Here is a 21,518-nt window from a genome sequence, read left to right on the forward strand (position 1 = left end):
GAACATTTTTTCCCCAGATCTATTTATTTATTGGGGGGCAGGGGTGCAGGGCAGAGGGAGAGAAGAAAGAATCCCAAGCAGGCTGTATGCTGAGCATGGAGCCCCACAGGGGACTCAATCCCACAATCCATGAGATCATGACCTGAGTGGAAACCAAGAGTTGAACGCTTAACCGACTGAGCCAGCCAGGCGCCCCCTGCTCCCCAGTTTTGTTGTTGCTGGGACAAGCAAAGGGTCAGCAGCCCCTTGCCTATATTTCAAGCCTGCGAACAAAGAGTTTCTAGAAGCACTTCAAAAGCTTCCTAAAGCTTACACGGCCTTTGAATCTTTTGACAGTTGGGCTTCCTGTTTTTCAGCCTTCTTAACAGAGTTCTCGACACAGCCAAAGTCCTTCCAGATCCTGCCACCTTTGCAAATTTTATACATGGAAAAAGGAAAGAAAACTTTAAATATACAATGTTGGGAAGTCCGATGGGAAACAGGTGCCCTCAGATGTGATACTAATAGTGCAGCTAAGGAATGCTTCTGGAGGCATATAGCAATATGTATCAAAAACTCTAAAAACACACATACTACTACATAGGTCCAGGTATTGAAGGTCTTGGTCTTACTATAAAGGAATCATTATAGATGTGCTCAAAGGCAAGGAAGGGCACTTACCCAAATGTCCTGATAGTAAGAAATCCAACAAAATGGTAGTAGGATTAACTATATAAATCAGAGTTTATCTATCCAATGAAATACCAAATAAATCATTCTATTGAAATATATGCCTTGGAAAGTCAGGAGGAATAGATACAGATGTGCTTAGCTATTATTAGTGTGGTGAGGTGCTTCTCATTTTTTCTTTATGCTGTTCTGAATAAGCCAAAATTGCTACGGTTTTAAGAATAAGAAGAGGGGCATTTGAAATAAAGAAAATGACCTGAAAATTGCCGTGGTTCTCTGCCCATTGTTATACAGGAATAATTTCTTGAATATCTCACCTGGTGGGCCTAGGGGCTTTCTAATACCTAGGTGCTGAGTTGTAGAATTGACTGCACTTATTAGCAAAACTTACCCCAAAGGCCTTAATTTATTGGCCATTAAAATGGGCAAGGCATTGTGCTACGTTGAAATAAGTTATTCCCTTTACTTCTTAAAGCAAACCCCTACATAGAGAGGACTCGCATATTTTGCAGATGAGGAAACCAATACTCCAATACTCCAAGAAGTTAAGTAAATGTGAGATCTAGGAAGGATTTGAGTCCAGATACTCCCCTGGCACACCTAGCCTCTAAGCTACATTGCTTTCCTTGTGCAGTTTCATACCTGAGCATCATCTCTTCTCCCAATCACTTGGAGCAAGAATAAGAGGCATGCAGAGGAAGATTTTCAGTAGAATCAAAGCCACAATGCAAAGTCCTCTATATCATAGAGTGAACTTCAATTTGTGATCATATTTGCTCTATGTCTGAAAACATGATATGATTAACTTTCGTGGTGCTTAAGACAAGTTTGAGAATACAAAATGGGAAATAAAATCCAGGAATATTTTCCCACTGGAGAATTTCCCCCTGGGGAATGTAGCCAATGCCTCTGCTTTACCCCGAGCAATAGATTATTTAAAAATTTTTAAAAATACGGACAACAAAAATGTGAGTCTGCTTAATTAAGAGAACATCTGCATGGTAGAAGTTTATTTTATTTATCTCCCAGGTGAATTCCAAGAGGCAAAAAATCACTACCAAGGTTGGCCAAAGCAGATAGTGAACATTATAGGTTTTTAGTGAGGTTCTGGGTTCTACTGGCTTTATCTGACTGCATTAAGACACATACACATGCCAACGTAAAGAAACAACATATACTACACTAACTGCACAGAGACCTCGAGACCTCATTGTTGGAACATTAACCATGATTATTATAATATTTTCACAGCTTTGCAAATGTGATAATACAATGACATTATAGGAGGACGAGAGGGAACAGGAAGAGGAGAAAGTAGAAGATGGGCTTAATTAAGTATTCCTTGCTACTGGTGTGAACAAGGACGAAACGCAGACACCATGTGGAACACAGATACTAATTCACAGAGTGAGCGAGTTAATTTACCGACGCAGACTCCCTATAAAATTCCTCTGTTTACGATTCAGTTATTTCTTTCCTGTATGTAATCAAAATATCATCATGATGAATGCCTTGAGTCTTTTTGGGGGGGAAAAAAAAGCAGCAGTAGCTCTGAATACGAGAGATTACCTTTGTGTATAATACACATAACTCTTTAGTATCCATGAGGTAACCTATGCCTAACAATAAAGATCTTTTGATACTATGGATTGTAACTTTCGTCAGTTCCTAATAACCGTTCTTTTGGAAGATTTTAAGTTTCTTAAACAACACACAGTTTATGTGAAATATAAGAATTAACGTACACTCTCATGGTCAGATTCAGGGACACAATGCACTACCTGAATCTGGAAACACATTTGCTCCTTGCTGCATAGAAGTTGCACATAAGAAACACAGGCTGCATTTTTTTGTGATCCATGCGGTAAATATTCACAAAAATCAAGCAAACAGCTAGACATCCTTCAGCTACTAAAATGAACTCTCCCAGTCACAATGGACTTATCAACGAAATCAAAGCCCTGATGGTTGCATCAAAGCCATGCTGGCAGAGTTAGTGCTGAAAAGGGCTGCTTGCGAAGACCACAATGAAAGCACTGGGATTCATGGGTTTTCCACTTGTTTTTCTAAGAGATGGAGACTATTCTACCTTCACATGGCTTTTCTCTACACTGATGCATTTCAGGCTTCAAATGAAAACAATCATCCTTCAGGGGAAAGTGGAGAAATGCTTTTCTGGAGTTTCTGATCCTGGAGACAACTTGCTATGGGTCCTTAAGGCAAATGCCAGGAGTCAAAGAAATTGGAGAACAGTCTCAGAATGTAAACAATAAAATTGCTGACCAAGGAGTTCTATCCGGGGATGAAAATTCCTTGCAAAAAGATCTATCTTGAGAGTACCAGCTTCTTGGTTTTTGAAGTTCCTGGGAATTTTATGTCCTAGAAGCACGGTACATTTTTTTCCTTTGCAGAGACTTTCTGTAGTGGATAAAATTTCATGATGTTGCTTAAAACAAAACAAAACAAAACAACCCCCCCCCCCAACAAAACAAAACACCAATCCAGCAAAGAGAAGCTACTCAAATACTAAGCAGTTTGGAGGTTTGTTTTTGTTTAAGTTTCATATTTTACTTTTGTGGTTGGCATAGGGAAAACCAAACTGAGAAATCATGATGTTGGAGTATTTTAAGGGCATGCTGTCGTAGATACTAACAAGCTTATTTATACAGTAAGACCGCTGCAGAAAGTGCTCAGCTCGATGCCACATTCCAGGATAGCCACCGTTAGACTCTTTTTCTAAATTGCCCATGTTTACAGGTTTCACAAATACCCCTGAAGTCTTCCCGGTGTTCTTGGCAATGATAAAATTCATGGCAATATCATCACAGTTCTGGATTTCATCTATCAAGGCATGGACAGCAGCCGGTTGCCTCTGAAACAGGTCAAGGTATTTGCTATTGAAGAAGGAGGCTCCAATCAGCACCATAGAGTACTGGTCGCCATTTCCAAACCCTGGTGTTTGCAGTTCAAACCCTCCATAACTGTAGACACCTGATGATGTAGATACATGCTTTCTAGGAACAAATCCTACAATTTGATCAGGAAATTGCTGAAAAGGTGGAAAAAGAACAATTAAGGGTGGCATTTCTTGAGAGCAGACATGGTGAGAAAGGCAATGATTTATTACAGAGATAATTAAACTGACATACCAACTTTATTTTATTCTTGACTTCTACATCTCAATTTCATATAACTCTGGGGACTTCATAAACCTATGCCCTGATACATTTGCAGGTCAAAATTCCATCGCAACCCAAATTGCTAACAAAATTTCTAACCTTACAAATGTTCTCTAAATTCAAACGTTCTCTGACATTAATAAAATCTAGTCACCAAAGAGTCTGGTTCTTCTAAATTTGCTTCAAAAGAAGCTGACTGTATGAATGCTATTTAATATGGGAGATAAGAAGATAAATTATTTTGAAAAGCTGTTTCAATCTCTTAGGAGCATATAAAATTGTGACTCTACGGGTAGGGTTCTACTGTTTTTCCATGTTGATTTCAATATTCCTGAAAGTCACTGTTGATCTTAAACAACGTTATATTTTTCTCTCTTCTCAGCTTGGGTGTTTCCTTTTTAAAGATACCAGTAAAAAAAATATATATATATATATATATATATATATATATATATATATATATAATGACACATCAGAATCTTTGAAGAAAGGATAGTAGCAAAACCATAAAATTAAGATGAGAGTAACTAAAACTGAAACAAAACCCAGTAAACAAGAGAAAACCAGTGAATCACAGAAAAGAAGAATTTATAGAGTTAATTTAGTTCAATCTCATAAGTAATTTGTGTTTCACTCATTTCCTGAACAGACATTAAACTAGGGACACACACACACACACCAGGCTGGGTTAAATCCCTTTCCAAACAAGTCATCATCTGGGGAGGGTATGATCCAGCTGTGTGGATAAGGAATTCCATAGTGTGAGATGGTTGTATGCACAGTTGGGTGAGCCTGTTGGAAGCACTGAGGACAGGGTGACAGCTGTGTTGCTGGGAGGCAAAGGGAATGGGCAGGGAGTCAAGGATAAAGTGTGGGGGGCTTCAGAGAGGAAGTGCCATTGACATCATCTAGGAGGGTGAATCTGGTTCCACAGGTCCAAAGGAGGACCTCACAGGTCCAAAGGAGGAAAAGTCATAGCACGATTCAGTGGTAACCAGTGAGCACAAAGCCACGCTAGATGTCCACTCCAGCCTTGCCTGCCTCTATTCCCTGAATCACTCCACTATGTCACGTACTGATGGGACTGAACTTTAGGAATCAGGTTACCTTGGGCAATGGATTGAAACTGTTCTTGTTTATTCTTCTATGAACCCCAAAATCATATTTATCCATATTACTTGGATTTTCTAATGAAACACAGTTCTTTTATTCCCCCACCCTGCCCATCCCTGACATTTAAGGTAAATTGATTTTTTTTTTACCTGAAATAGAAATTTCACAGCTGGAATGTTATGTTAGAATTTTTTTGCTTAAGAAGCTTTATTTACAGGGCTGGAAATACTGCTGTTGGGGGAAAAAAAGGTTTTGATCTTGGCATAAAGTCAGAAACTGAAGTTTTGAGAGTGCTGATATCTGCTGAGTACCATGACCACTTACCATTAATATCTAACGTTCTTATATAGCATGTAACTAATTAAGGAGGGTTACTGTAGCGCAAATTAGACCATTTATTGGGTAGCACAGTGTTTAATTCTTTGACATATCTTCAGAAAACTGGTGTGCAGTCCTGGTTTCTGCAACTTGTAAAAGCCAACTACTATTAGACATAACAGTAGTTCGCTTTGAAGTAGTTTGGCACCTTGAAAACATACACATACTCAGTAGCAAAGAATTGTGTTCACAGAATAGTGAACAATTTATGCCTGTTTATCCTAGCTAGGATTTAGGGGAAAAAAACTAAATAAATAAATAAATAAATAAATAAATAAAACTACCACCACAATGATGCATGTGGAATTATTACTATCACTAATTCCTAAAAAGTTGTCCCAGCAATAGGATTAAATTTTGTGGGTGTAATAAACGCTTTCATTTAAAGGAAGTTATATATAATATTAATACTTCTGTATAGAAATATACTTCTCATTTGAGACACAGATCTGTGGCCTTAAAGAAAAATATCTCTAGACTCTAGTCTTTGCTATACCAGATCATTTCCTCATTGTTCTCTGGAAGGTAGCTCTAGCTCTTCTCCCCCATATCAAATATAAATCGAATATAGATAAAAGATACCACAACTTGCAGGCTGGCTTAAATGAACACGAGACATGTTGATTACCATGCAACAAATGTATCTGTCTCTAAGATAAATCCTGTCTACACTGATTGAGATGACTCCCACAATAAACCACGCTGCCCGACTAAACCCTAGAGAAAACTTTATACTGATGAAGTCATAAAGGACAGAGCAACATTACCTGCCAAACTGAGAAAGCAAAGACAAGGTCTTGGGCACTAATTAGCGTGTCATCGTCTACCATTAACACCGCTGCAACAAAAGGAAAAAAAATTTATACACAACAGTTTGGAACTGAAAACAAAACTAGTAATGAACAACGGTGCCTAGATAGATTTATTCAAATGAATAATTTCCTGAACAAAATTGGTAAACAAGAAATGTATTTCTGGAGAGATTTGTCTAGCAGAAAAAGTGCTTATTTGAATTGTAATTGATATTAATAATTGTCTGAGGAGAAAACTATCATGCAACTCTCATCCATTACCCTAGAAACAAATAAAACTGAGCATCTTTTAAGCAAATTACCATGCTTCTGAAACTGCTCTAGATGGAAGGAAAAGGGAGGTAGCAAAAATAATACATGAAGTGTAAGCTGAATGGCATTTTACTACTTTCTGTGAAACAGTAATAATGTAATTAGATCTCATTCACATTAACCTCTTTGTCACCATTGCAAGACGTCTGTAATTTCTTCCCTATGAAACTGCTGCTTGGCACCTTGAAAACTGTCCCTTAAGTTTTCCAGAGTGCTTTCTTTTGATTTCCTCTCCCTGCTTTCTCCACATGGTCAGGACAAGCAGAAGGCCGGAAAGCCACACATCTGCCCCCCTGCTCTGGGGAGCACAGCCCAGGCCGGCTAGGACCCCAGCAGCAACTCACCAGTGGTTTCCAGTTCAGGAAAGACTTGGAGTCGATTTCTCATCCTGTTTGTTGTCTGCAGTTTGAAGATCACAGGGACAGGGTGAGGCCCTAGAGAGTTCCATAACTCATCTGGTCCCTTCTCCCCAACGTTGTTCCACACCACGATCACTTTATGCAGATACGGCACGGCCTGATAGTGATTTAAGAGTCTCAGCAAGAGATCTGTTCTGTTGTACGTCTGCATTATTAGAGTAAAGGAATCCGGGGCAGACTTGCCCTGGGATTTTATTTCCCTGCGCAACGTGAGCATCTTGTCTTCCTTGATATTTGGAAGTAAACTGGTCAAAGCCCCGGCTACAAGCAGCAGCACGAGGATGACGACCAAAGAGAAGCGAAGCACGCGAATGCCCATCACTCGCCCGGGAAGTTTGCAGATGTGGCAACACCTGGAATAGAAACCGCAATAAAACGCAGTATTAGCGCTCTCCCTAGTTACCACGTTTTTGGTTTTGCTTTTTCAAGGAGCATGGAGGTAAATCTTATTTGAGTTGATTTGAATTCAGTTCTCCCTGCCTCTTTGGTAGGGTGACTAGGCCTAAGGGAAAAATGAAAAGTGGCCGTGACTAGACCTGCCCTTCTGGGCCTGCTTGCTTTCGCGGTTGTGGACTGAAGCTCATCTACACACAAGCCAGAAGAATTGGCCGTGTATTTCTAAAATCTGCCCTCATTTTCGCATGAAGAATTTGGACTGAGGACAATCTTTTTAAATTGGGTTACCTTTCTCTTAGTACTGCACTAATCCTTTAAACAGCTTTACTATAAGTGATGTAAGAATGGTGTCTATTTAAAGTGTACAACCTGATGTTCTGATACACATCTACAGCAGGACTTTGAACAGCACAGGTTTGAACTGCATGGGCCCACTTAATATGTGGATTTTTTTCAGTAAATCAAGCCCAGGACCATCAGTGAATTTTTCTCTTATGATTTTCTTAACAACATTTCCACTTTTCTGACTTACTTTATTGTAAGAATATAGTATATAATACACATAGAAAATAAGTGTTCATCAACTATGTTATAGGTAAGGGTTCTGGTCAATGGTAGGCTATTAGTTGTTAAGTTTTGGGAGAGTCACAAGTTGTATGTGGATTTTCGACTGTGTGGGGCATTGGCCTCACATTGTTCAAAGGTCAGTTACACTCTAATGTGCAAAATTTAAAAGTACTTTTTGGTAGCAAACTTCTTCCCAAATGAAATCATAGGCAGAAGCCAAATGAAGGAAACAGATAATAATGGTAGCAGCACCAGCAACAAACAATTATAGTGGGTTTACTACTTATCAGGCCGTCTACTATATGCTTCACATATCATGGTATGTACTTATTCACTCAGTAAAAGAAACAAATAGTTATGAGTGCTTACGGTACCAGGCACTGTTCTAGGATCTGTGAATTGAGCAATGAATAAGTTAAAGTCTCTGCTATTAGACCCAGAGGAAATAGTAGAGAGAGGCAGATGAAAAGTAAGCTCCAAGATAAGTTAGTGTAGTGGTAACAAAGAGAATACATCAGAGTAAGGGCCAGATGACCAGGGATCTTGTCAGCCAAATAGGGAGTATCGATTTTATTCTAATTGAGATGGGAAGCCATTAGAAGGTTTTGATCAGGGCAGGAACAGGATCTAGTTTATCTTTTACTACAGCCTGGATACTTGGGTTAACTATCTTATGAAGCCACTAAGAAATGGATCTGAACTCTATACCCAAGAAAATCTGCTGCCAGGGCCAGGCTGTTCCTCATTATGGGCTAAGGAATGTACTGCTTGATATAAATTCAGGCTGAATGGATGGAGGACTCTGGAGCTTCCGAATCACCCTCTCTCACAGTCCAGGAGGCTCAGAAGGTACTGTAAGCAGCTACATACTCTCCTATTCCTCACTATACCTAAAGGATCCACCTGCAAAGGTCACAGAACAGTAGGTGAACATCTGATGAACGTTGTCTGGACATTCACTGGTCACACGTTCCTGGCTGATCAGACCTCTCAGTCACGTATGTAAGAAAAGACAGAATCGACTAGGCAGTTTTACAGAGACCCAGAAGCTCTGATTCCCTAGCCTCCAACACAGTTTACTATCATCCCTGCTGCCTTCTTCTGAGCACTATCAACTTCCACTGTTACTCGGGTTTACTGCTATCATTACTATTCTGCTAGTTCTGCTTCTGATTTGACTTTACTTGCTCCTCCACAGGCCTCCATAAGCCTTCTAGATGAGTCCTTATTGTGTATTTTGGCAGCTGAGCCTTCTTACACATCTCAGCATATATATCCTAGAGCTATTCAACTGTTCTGTTCAAGTACAAAAGCCAGAAATGAGGAGCAAGAATATTCAAAGATACTTACCCATAAAAAGACAGAAAACAAAAATCATTTAGAAAAACCTTTAAGGGCACCTGGGTGGCTCAGTGGGTTAAAGCCTCTACCTCTTAAAAATAAACAAACAAACAAACAAACAAAAACCTCTAAGAAAAAAATAGATCTTAGAAGTGGAAAGAATGAAATACTATTCTTGATGACTTTAATGGATCCATCATTTACACTCTCTTATTTTTTTTAAAGATTTTATTTATTTATTTGACAGAAAGAGATCACAAGTAGGCAGAGAGGCAGGCAGAGAGAGAGGAAGGGAAGCAGGCTCCCCACTGAGCAGAGAGCCCAATGCCGGGCTCGATCCCCGGATCCTGGGATCATGAACTGAGCCGAAGGCAGAGGCTTTAACCCACTGAGTCACCCAGGCACCCTTCTCTTATTATTTTTAATACAATTTCTCTTCTTAGGGGGGCCTGGGTTAAGCAATTTAAGTCGGTTAAGCAACTGCCTTAGGCTCAGATCAGGATCCCAGGGTCCTGGGATCAAGCCCCCCATTGGGCTCCCTACTCAGTAGGGTATCTGCCTCTTCCTCTGCCTCTTCCCCAGCTTGTGCTCTCTCTCAAATAAATAAATTCTAAAAATCTTTAAAAATTTTCTCTTCTTAGATGATACAATAAAAGAATACTCTCATTTATTCCACAATGTAGACAAATGTGATAAAGCTGGAGGAAACTACTTACTGCTCCCTCCCAGCAGCGGTATGCCAATGGCACCAAGCCACCCTCTCTGTTTTGCATACCACTGCCTCTGTACAGTTTAGTTTTGGTTGTTGCCGTCTCCTTAGAAAAGTTCGTTGTGTGTGGATGCCTATGCTCTTGACTCCACATTCTGTCATTTAACTGGGCGCGTGCAGCCAGACCGCCGTACCGCAGCCAATCCTAAAACTGTAATCTAAATCTTCCCATCTCCAGATTAGATTCCCAGTGAAATCTCACTTTAATTTCCAAATGATGTTCAGCCAGCCTTTTGTTTTTCATGGAGGAGATTTAGCCGTGGTGGAATTCAAGTGACAATCCCACTCCCGTGATCATGTTTCATGTGGTAAGGAGTGTTTTGCAATTGTAGAAATGGTTTCTCCATATACAGTTCAGCAAGGACATAGAGAGACCATATGGACCATGCCTTTAACATCTCCATTTGAAGTGTATGAGAATGGGGAATGAAGAATTATGACAGGGCTAGGGGCATTGGCTCCAAGATTGGAGAGTGCATTGAGGCCTGTGCAAGCAAAGAAAAGCTTATGTATAAGATCAAGGGGATGGTCATTGTCATTCAGCAGCTCTCACTTGGCAATAGTCCAGATTTGGAAAGCAATGTTACCTTGTAGTAACCTTTTCAGAGAGTTTTCAAAGAATATTCTCCCCTGGACTTTCTCTGCGGCATGTTCTGTTAAGAAAAGCAATTTTATGTTTCTCCTTTTATCATGGCCTCACTCAAGATATGAATAAAATGAATTATATTTGAAGTAACCTCAGCTTATTATGATTATTTTTCAAGGACAGTAATTTAATGCTGTAGAATACTATGTTTTTCATTGCATATACCCTCTTACTAAAACAACACATACTGTTAATCTAATCAACCAAGGAAAACCCATTATGAATTAATAATCTTGGTTCAAAGGCCTTGAAAATTCTTCTAATATATTGAATCAAAAGCAGGTCTCATAAAACACATTTTTCAGTTCTGCATAAAAATGGCTAGCTATAAACACTCAGAGGAAAGAATCACCAAAAAATTGCATTAAAATATGCCCTGATTAAGATCTTTGTGTTCATTTTCTATAGCCGAGTAGGAATAGCCTATTGCAAAACTTACACCAAGTTGTTTCTAGTTTCTAAAGCAGATATGGGTAACTATCTGGCAACATTAGTGTAGAAAAAGTAATGAAATTAATTACTATAGTCTACTATAAATATAATTATGTAATTATATTTATATATAATTATGTAATTATATACCCTACTATAGCTATTGTTGAAGACACACACGAGTATTTTACTTTAACCTATATTTTTAAGTAGGATTTAGCCCCATGACCATCATAGAAATTTCCTCCTTCAGATAACTCCTAATCCCTGTTTTACCTGTATCAAAAAATGTGTTGGGAGATGTGAATAATTTATCTTTAGAAACACAGCATAAATATTTCTTATGGTATTTACTAAATAATGCAACCCAATACAATCATGTAAATTTTTAGTCTGTACAGAAAAGCAAGAAGAACAAGAATTTCAGAGACTGCAGGGCAAGCAGCAAGTCTATACTTTGAGAACAGGTGAAGTTTGGAACTCCACGGTAAGCCCTCTAGAAACAGTTTCAGATCAGTCTGGAGAATAACGATGACTCCACTGGCTATCTGGATTTCAGGTTCTAGCTTTCTTCTATTCTTTTTCCAGAGAAAGAACTTACCACCAAATTCACAGCTTTGAGCTTTGAACAGGAGATACAAGGAAGAACACATCTAGGATAGTCTACATCTTACATGGAAAGAACCAGAAGTAAATGGAGGCTCCTCCCAGTTCTTTTGCCCTCAACTCCTATGCCCTCTTCTTAAGACTTCTTTTCTTTTCTTTTCTTTTTTTTTTGAGATTTTATTTATTTATTCATGAGAGACAGAGAGAGAGAGGGAGAAGCAGGCTCTCCACTGAGCAGGAAGCCCGATGCGGGACTCAAACCAGGACCCTGGGATCATGACCTCAGCAGAAGGCAGACGCTTAACCATCTGAGCCACCCAGGCATCCTTGGTTTGTTTGTTTGTTTGTTTTTAATGTCTGTATATATTTACTGACACCCTGTCTCATTCTAAAAAGGATCTGACAGCTTAACTAATCCTTCTCTGCCTTTCTCCAATCCATGACTACCATAGATTAAATGTGACTTTAATAAATACAGTAAATGGCAGCAAAACAAAACAAAATGTCTTCCTTCCTCTTCTCCTGATCATCTGAATCAAAGACCTCCCCAATGATATTTTTTGCATATACGTTAACTTACTAGTTCTTCATAGGTAGAGAGCATATCCTTTTAGTTATTTTCATATTGTTATTCTAGAATCTTCTACACCAGGAGTTTTCAATGGGGGGATGACTCTATCCTCTGGGTGACACATAGCAAAGACTGGAGCCAATTTCGATTGTCAGGACTGAAGTAGAGATGCTATTGAGTGGGCAGACATCAGAGTAGCTGCTAAAATCCTGCAATGGACAGGACACCCCTCCAAAGGGAAGAATTATCCAGCTTCACATGCTAGTAATGTTGAGGTTGAAAACCCTGCTCTACAACTACTTTACATAACACGATGTACCTGAACATGATCAGGGAAGGACTGCTAGCCAGGTGGCCTCTGAACACCTTACCACCCTGGTTCTACTCAAACAATAAGGGGTAAAGCCACTGATCCAAAACTGCCCCAGTACTTATACACTTTACTGTACAAACATATAAGCCAAAAGACAGCTCAGAGCTCTAAGTCACTTCCTTACTTCAGAAAGAACTCAAGGTCCAGGCATGAGAAACTAGCCTTGGCTCACGCACCCAGCACACCAGCAGCAGACCCAGCACAAGAATCCAGATCTCCTGATGGCATCGTCCAGAACTCTTCCCCCTGTGTTATGGTAAATTCTGCAATGGTGTAGCAAAGTATCACCACACAAGACTGTCACTATCTGTACAATAATATAAATATTTATGCTTGGTATGCTGGAGTGTTTTTTACAACTCTGTTAAGATTTATTTAATATACCCTAAATCTCACACACTTAAAGTACAGTTGACTCTTGAATAACACAGGTATTAGGGACACCAACTACTCTACTCGGCACAATCAAAACCCACATATAACTTTTAACTCCCCCAAGACTTAACTACTAGTAGCCTACTGTTGACCAGAAGCCTTAGTGTAACACAAAAATTGGATTAACACAGTTTGTATGTTATGCGTATTATAGACTGCATACTTACAATAAAGTAAGCAAGAGAAAAGGCAATGTTATTAAGAAAATCATAAGGAAAATAAAGTCCATTTATAGCACTGTACTGTATTTATTAAAAAATACCTGCACATAAGGGACATGCACAGTTCAAACCCATGTTGTTTGAGGGTCAACTAAACACTTCGGTGGCTTTCACTGTATTCACGGGATTGTGCAACCAGCACCACACTTTAATTTTAACACATTTTCTACATCCCCAAGAGAAGCCTCAGACCCATTCATTAGCAGTCATTCCCCCCCACACCCTGTTCTCATCTCCCCCAACCTCGCCCTTCCCCACCACCAGGCAATTGCTAGTCTACTTCCTGTCTCCATAGATTTGCCTATTCTGAACATTGCATATAAATGGAATCAGATGTGTGGTTGTTGTGACCAGCTTTCTTCCCTTAGCAGAATGTCTTCAAGGTTCATCCATGTCCTCATATATATATGAAAGTACCTCGCTCATGTTTTTTTATTGCCACGTAGCATTCCATTCCCACATAGATAGAACACATTTTGTTTATCTATCAGTAGCTGGACATTTGGGTTGTTTCCCCATTTTGCTATTATGAGTAATGCTGCTTATGAACATTCATGGACAAGTTTTTTATGTGACCATGTTTTCATTTCTCTTAGGTATGTACTTGGGAGTGGAACTGTGGGGTCACCATGTCAGAAATTTTTTAACATCTGAGAGTTGAATAGCTTTTGGAAGAGCATTATTTGAGATGCTAAAAAAAATGTCTTAAATGTGGGTATAAAAGTAAGAAAGTAAGTAATGCATAGTCTATAAAGTGACAGTTGCAATTCTCTAATGGGTGTCTCTAAATGGACCAAGCAATCTGAATTTTCAAAGACCCACTAGTCACTTATTTACTTACATCATCTATCCAAACTCCCTAGAAGGAAAGCTTTTGAATGAATAATCCTTTCCTCGGGGTTAGTACCTTCAGACTGAAAAAGCAACAATTATCCATACTGAAGCTGAAAACAAATATGCCAGAGCATAGTATGAACAAAGATTAGTTATGTCCTCTGACTCATAAAAGCAGAAAAGCAGCTAGCAGTCTGACGTCGTACATTGAGAAGCTGTCATTTTCATTTTGATGCCACAGATGGCAGAGGAACGATAACTATTCTGCCATTTCACTACTAGATTTGTCTCATGTCGTACAGATTGTTTTCTCCTCTGGTTCCTCCTGCAAAATATGTACTTGTCGAAAAACTGATGATTATAGAATAGAGATGCTCAGAAAAGGGCCTTCAGCTGCCAAGACGTAAAATCATCTCTGCAGTGGAATGCAGAGGCCAATTCAGAACCTGGGCTTTCCTTCTGTGAACGTGCACGAGTTGTAAGAGACAGCTATGCAACTAATGAGCAGTTTCTGACCAGGTTTATGGCATGCAGATGACACACACCACTCAATCCACAGCAAAGGGACACATGGTGCCAAATTCCAGGACTTGGCTCTTAACGATACCAACAGCCAGTGTGCCAGCCTAGGACTCCCATGTGCTGGTACATGTCATTTTCCCCACCTACAAAGCCCTTTCCTGTCCCCACCTGACGAACTCACACTCCCAGGTCCCTCCCAAGTCTCTTTCAAACATCCTCTCCCCTGCAAACACTGCTCACGCTCTCCATCCTCAGTGCTCCTGGGATCTCAGAACATGGTGCCACTAGGCTTTGTTCCCAGGTATCACAACCATTGACTATGCCCCTTTTTGAATCTGACTGTATCTGGAAGGCAGTTTCCATTAGTCTTTGTCATCCAGGACAGCACCAGGCCCATTTTTTGAGTGAGTGCTGTCAACTCTGTGGTTAAATGGGGTGAGGGACTCTGTTTAAACCATCTTCAACTCCACAATGGATAAGAAATGCTTGAAACTAACAGAAAAGACTTAAATTAAATGTGAATGAAGGCCCAGTTAAGACTAGGTAGTAACCAAGAAACCAACATCTATGCAAAAGACCTGAGTTATCCTCCATTTGGTGACTAGCCAGCCAGTCAGAAATGTGGTCTCAAGCACGAGCCATGTTTCTACTTTCAGTTTTGTGGCCAAGCTACTTGATAAATACTCTCATTTTTTTTTAATCTTTTCAAAGATATTCTGCATTAAAATACCTTTGCACGTCCTTATTTTTATGGAAGCTCTTGGGAGAATGAGCTGATTTGCCTTGGGGGAAAATCATCACTTCCTAGATAATATTGTCCTTGTGAATTTCCCCAAATTTCAAGGAGCTAACAAAAATTAGAAGCTAGATGACTTAATCTGGCAGGCAGCATACAGGATTTAAACCAACAGAAAATAAAATATAACCTAGTTGAGAAATGAAATTTTAGATTGGGTCCAGACACTGACCAAAAAAACTCCTTAGACTTCAAGACAATTGGCAGAAAAAGAAAACTGAGAACACTGCTGCCAAATGTCATTCACTATTGCCCATAGTAAGCCTCTTCCATTAAAATTTCAAGCCACATACACTAAGAATTTACTTCCCGGCAAAACACAGAATGCCAGAAATAGCACATGAAAGGTCACTTTTCTTTACAAGTCTTTGCCAGGTGCTATCCAGCATTCTGAGAAGAGCTTTGCCTTTAGTATTTTCTACATATTCAAGAAATTCATTCTTTTCACTGTTATTTTAGAAGTGCCATGCCACTTTTCTCATCCTTTACCAACTGCTATCTTCTGCTTCCTAAATGATTTTTCCCTCACTCTTCCTCCTGGGGAACCCATCTGTTCTTACAAGGCTCTTCCTAACTCCCATCACTTTCTTCACAGGTCTAAACACATCAAAATAAGTTAACTGATTTTGTGTTACCAATAAATATTCTTTATTATTCGTATTTAGGAATAGGAAATTATTTAGGATAGGAAAACCAAGAGTAGGGACAGACTTACAGTAATAAATAATAATAGTGTCCATACTGTGGGATTCAACTTGTAATTTTGCTGTACTTAGGATCGATTGTATAGTGTTCAGAATGGATCATTTAGGTGACCACAATCTGGACCAAATGAGTCATGGATTGGCTGTTCGGATCAATACAATTCGTCTTTTCTGGTCACAGTAAAACTGGCTACATATATAAGATCACTGACAGCCAGTTTAAAGCCTGTCCTTTAGAAGGCTTAGTTCTGGCCCTCACTGCATTTTGAAATTGTAGTTCTGCAACAGTATTGCTAAAGCAGATGGATAAAGAGCTACATGTACTGCAATATCGCATTTGACTAGATAGATGCTGTGACAGGTCATTTCTCACTTCAGGCTGTAAGGAAAGAATTTCCGTACTGGGTACACGAAAGATCACGTTCTCCTGTTGGCAGCCAGGCAGAGTGAGCCATTCCTTTATAGGTAAATCAAGTCTGAATGAACACGAAGGGTAGCATTTAAAGCAGGGATAGCGGACAGTAAGTACCTGTGTTTCCACTTCTCTCTTCATTCCCACCCCTTGATTCATAGCAAAAGCTGCCCAACAGTCCTGGCTTTTTTTTTTTTTTTTTTTTTTTTTAAGCTCCTAAGCCTGTAAAAAGCATCAGATTCCTTTTCTATACTTTCTCAGACAGCTACTATCTATTAACTGGATTTGCTTCATTATCACTGATTTAAGAGGAAATAACACATAAGTATTATATGGAACTTTTTTTTTTTAAGTACCTCCTCCTTTAATCCAGCCATTTGTTACTGAGAGAGACAGCAAGGTCCTCTCTACCCTCAAAGCGCCCAGCTTATGTTACATAAAACTATGCAAGATGAGAGTTCACTTTAGCCTTGGATCTTTCTCCTGGAATTGCCAATTAATTGCAGCTATGATGAAGATAATGGTGACGATGATGTTTGGAGAGGACCAATTCCAGGGACATGTATTAGGGCAGGAGTAGGAAAGGCCTTATTTCTAAGAGGAACATCCATGACTTGTAAGGATCCAAGGAGTCAATGCATCCTTAGAAGAAAGCCTAGAAATAGAAAAGCATTTTTAGCTCAGTACAGTGCCATGCAAAATTAGTTCCAGAAATGGGTCAAAAGAAACCAAGTACATCTGCAAATATATTACTTTTACCATTCTAGCATAATAGAGTTTTTCATCTGAACTTCTGTTTCAGTCACAGGAAAACGGAGAGAAGGCAAGATTGTTAGGCAACGGATCTCTGGAATATTCTATGGAAACTTCTCTTTTAGAAAACAGTGGTGTTCAGCAATAAACTCACATTCCAAAATTGCTAAGAGAAACAGATTTCATACATATGAGTTATAATTTATAAATAGTTTCAGATATCATACCTACATCAAAGCAATCCTGGCTCATACAAGCTTTCTAACTATTAGAGGAAGGTCCGAATCCCCATGGCAAATATCCACCAGTCAACAAACATTTAGAGGTACTTACCCCGTGCCCAGCACTGTCAGGCACTAGGGATGGTGACGCAAAGAGAACCCAGTTCCTGCCCTCACAGAGCTTAGCAATAGTAATGAAAACTGTCAGACCTCTGCCACCTGTGTGTTATATAATATCTCAAATCATTAAGGTTTCAAATCTTGAGACAAGGAAATTAAAATATATCCACCCCATTTTAGAGATGGGATGGCGGAGATTGAGACTATGAAGTGATTCTCCCTGAGCCACAGAAAGAGTGGTTGGTCACACCAAACTCCACACTTTTGCCACTTTGTATTTTCAGTGTCTTGTGTAGTCTCTTATCTTCACCTTTGTTCTAGTCTACAAGAATATTTCAACTTTATGGGTATTGGCTTTATTCCATACGCTGAACTATTTCAATGGGTAAGACTAAAGGAGGCCTTAAAGAGTTTTCTAACAGACCCTGGCTCAAGTTTTCCAAGGACACAAGAGTATCTCTAGAGGAAATAATTTTTCTTAGAGAAAAATATTGGTAGTACACTCATGTGCACAGCAGCATTGTTCGCAAGAGCCAAAACATGGAAGCAATCCAATATCCATTAACAGAAGAATGGCTAAGCAAAGTGTGGTATATAAGTACAATGAAATAGTCTTTAGCCTTTAAAAGGAAGAAAATTCTACCACATGCTATACCATGGATGAACCTCGAGGCTATTATGCTAAGTGAAATAAACCAGTCACAAAAAGACAAACTGATATGAGGCATCTAGAGATTCACAAGAGACAAAAAGTAGAAAGGTGGTTGCCAGGGGCTGGGGGAAGGGGGAAATGGTGAGTTGGTTGATGAGTGTAGCATTTCCGTTCTGCCAAATGAAAAAGTTCTGGAGAATGGCTGCTCAGCACTGTAAATATTCTGAATACTCTGAAATTACACACTTAAAAATGGTTAAGATAGCAAATACTATGTTATGTGTATTTTACCCCAATTTTTAAAAAACAAACAAACAAACAAAATCCCATACTGGTACTTACCTCATTATGATAAAGTTTTAACTTTTTAAAAAATTTTCTTAATGGCTTCTGTAATTGATAGGAACAGGATCTCTTGGTGCTATTAGGGGAAATCAAAGATTTTTCTGTGATGTTTTTGTCAACCATCAGGAAATTTTTAAAAATGCTTTCAATGCCATGGCCTATACGCTTCAGATTATTTTTAGAAATTAAAATGAGTTACTCTGTGTTCTAAAAATTACAGTTAGGCAGTGAGATAGGTAAAGTCTTCCTGTGAGCCTGGAGCTAACCTTGCTATGTTTTGTGTTCACCTCTGGGAAGTATACAGAAGCAGAATAAACTCATATCATCCCGCCTGTCTGATGTGTTTTTACATTTGAAAACTATATGCCATATATATGTACCATGGAGGAAAACCTTGGAATGCATTAGCAATTTACCCTGACATTCGATTTCTAGATTTTTAAGAATCTGTAGTTTTATCCACCATCACAGCTTCTTTATTCAGTCAAGGTTCACAGGGCATTCAATTTGAAGCATCCAAAAAATCATGGGGTCTAAAATAGGGCTGCAGTTAAATACCAGGGTTGATTACTAAGGAATGACAGATGGCATCCTTCCTATTCCTTACTGATGACTGCCTGAAAGGAGCTGGAACCCTAACTGGAGATAAGCGTCTGCCCCTTCATCCGCTCTGCATTCATTTCTCACAGTCCTCAATCACATGTTTTAGAAGCTGGGTTTTTTTCCATCGTATAGTCTGCCTAGTTAATGTAATGCAGTTAACTAGTAGAAAATGATCTAAGCAAATATTTCAAAGTTCAGGGTAGAAATCCATTTATTAATTTTAAAATGTTTATTACAATATCTATTTTTATGACCTAAGAAACCCCTTTTAATCTTTTAAGACAAGAAAGAATTAAGAATTATGATTGGAATCTTTCAAAATCCTGCATCTGTGATGACCATCTGAATTGAGCTGAAGAATCCTTTTCGATTTTCCAAAATAATGTTCTTTCATGAAACAAGTTATCTGAAGGGGCAACAAGATGGCTGGGACAAAAGGCTTGGTATATTATCAAGACTCACTGAGTGACAGTTCTCTCCCTGTGATACACCAAGGGCTTACCTAGTGCACATCTGAAACATCACACAATTCTAAAATCCTAGAATGATTTGCCTGTCACCCCTTCTCCTCACATCAGCTGCTTCTTCCCATAAAATTCTTCCAGGGAAAGAATTTGGACTTAACTGGCTTTATAATTATTTTCCTCCTCCCACCCTGTACCAGCACAGAGCATAGCAGATAGTAGAAACTCATTAAATGACTCCTGAATGAAACAAACTAACTTTAACTTTGATATGACAATATATATATTGGTCAACATATATGGACGAAATATTTCAGAATGAAAAAAGAAGTGAAATGCAAACATTTCCCACTTGTAGAACTTTTCCTCACTAACTAGTGTTCAATTTGTTTCCAAAAAAATGCCTTTAGTATCAAAGTCACTAATTATGTCATCTAAGACTGAAAGATGTGAAGTGCCATCATCACTTTTTGAAAGGAGAAGACCCTCACGGGAATATCTATATCTCTGAGGGTGGGGTGTGGGGCAATTTGGGAGTCCCAGGAAACCAATATAACTGAAATTAAACTTCAATTTCTCCAACTTATTTCAAAAGTATTTGAAAGGAGTAATGGGGTAATGCAGATTTCTCCATAAACCAGCTGAGCAATTTCTCATTCATTGCAATATGGAATAAAATGCAGAATTCATTTTCAGAGGTGGAATGCAAAAATACAGGCTCAAACTGCAGCTGACCTTGATGAATTAAGAAAATACGGAAAATCAGTTACTGAAATTTGGCTATTTCTCTAGATCTCCCACCCCTCCCCAGTTACATCATATTGAAATAAAGCTGTTTTGGAGAAAAACCCAATTACCATGGAAATATTTATCTTTAACCTAGTTTGCACCTACTTAATATTTCCCCAGCAGTGCAGGAGAATAAAATTCAAAGTCTATGGCTCATATAAAAGCCTCCTAAAAAAAAAAGTAAATTCTACTAATTGAAAATAGTTCTATGTTTAAAATAATAAAACCTAGGCCAAGAAAGGCAAAAAATACTCTTCACAGAACTTAATTTCTGGAATCTAGCTGTTTTACACAGCAGTTTTCGTTAACATGAACACTGAAAAAAATTACATTTTCCCAAAAATAAAGACAACGAATCACTACCCCATTCACACAAAGTTCCAAGAACGAGAGTAAAACATGTATAGATCCTCATTGCAAAACATTTTTTAACACGAGGGCATTTGCTATATCCCTACCTCGAGTGCAGAAGATTGCAGCGGGGCCAGCCGATTTATTTGCTTGCAGCCTGGTGCTCATAGAACGGAAGGGGCGTCTCGCTCGCTCATTTTCTGTTTGTTTGTTTTTGTTGTTGTTGTTTGTTTGTTTTCTAAACCCAGCCGCGTGCAAACCGCCCTGCCTCACGCGCTGAGCGGTTAACCTGAAAAACACACCGCCCGCAAAGTGAGCGCCTGAAGCAGGGGACAGTCCCCCGGTGGCCGCCCCTCCCTCCCGGTGACGCTACACTTCCTGTTAGACTAAAAGGCAGTTCCCAAGAAGCTCGGTTTTGTAGTTTCCAGCCCACTTCCAAAAAAGCCAGTCCTACTTCTCCCCCATTTCTTCCCCAAGGTAACAACTTTTAATCATTCACGTGACGGGCCACCTGACCTAATCCCAACAATTTTCCGGAAAGGCGCCCGCAGGAACGTTCCAACGACTGTGGGTTCCCGGGACAAGCCCGAGAGCTCGCCTCTCTGCGCCCCGCGCGTCCTCGCGCCCCACCGGCGGGTCTGCTCCCTCAGCACCTCCCTCAAAGGCGCAGGGAGGGTCTGACAAGAATTACAGCCGCGGCTGCGGCCCCCGGG

At 39.4% G+C, this 21,518-nt stretch overlaps 1 protein-coding gene across 2 annotated transcripts; it reads right to left on the reverse strand.

The window, feature by feature from the left end:
• Positions 1-1,651: 1,651 nt before the first annotated feature.
• On the reverse strand, positions 1,652-21,284 carry EXTL2 (exostosin like glycosyltransferase 2). Of its 2 annotated transcripts, XM_059136862.1 has the most exons (5): positions 20,913-21,284; positions 18,596-18,674; positions 6,808-7,235; positions 6,107-6,177; positions 1,652-3,718 (listed from the first exon to the last, which is right to left on the reverse strand). In XM_059136862.1, the coding sequence occupies exons 2-5, from the start codon at positions 18,598-18,600 to the stop codon at positions 3,230-3,232; spliced, it is 993 nt and encodes a 330-aa protein (XP_058992845.1). In that variant the 5' UTR covers positions 18,601-18,674; positions 20,913-21,284; the 3' UTR covers positions 1,652-3,229. The 2 variants fall into 2 exon arrangements, with proteins under 2 accessions (XP_058992845.1, XP_058992846.1); XM_059136863.1 differs by lacking the exon at positions 18,596-18,674.
• Positions 21,285-21,518: the final 234 nt, after the last annotated feature.

Source organism: Mustela lutreola, chromosome 10 (genome assembly GCF_030435805.1).
Source record: "Mustela lutreola isolate mMusLut2 chromosome 10, mMusLut2.pri, whole genome shotgun sequence".
NCBI lineage: Eukaryota > Metazoa > Chordata > Mammalia > Carnivora > Mustelidae > Mustela > Mustela lutreola.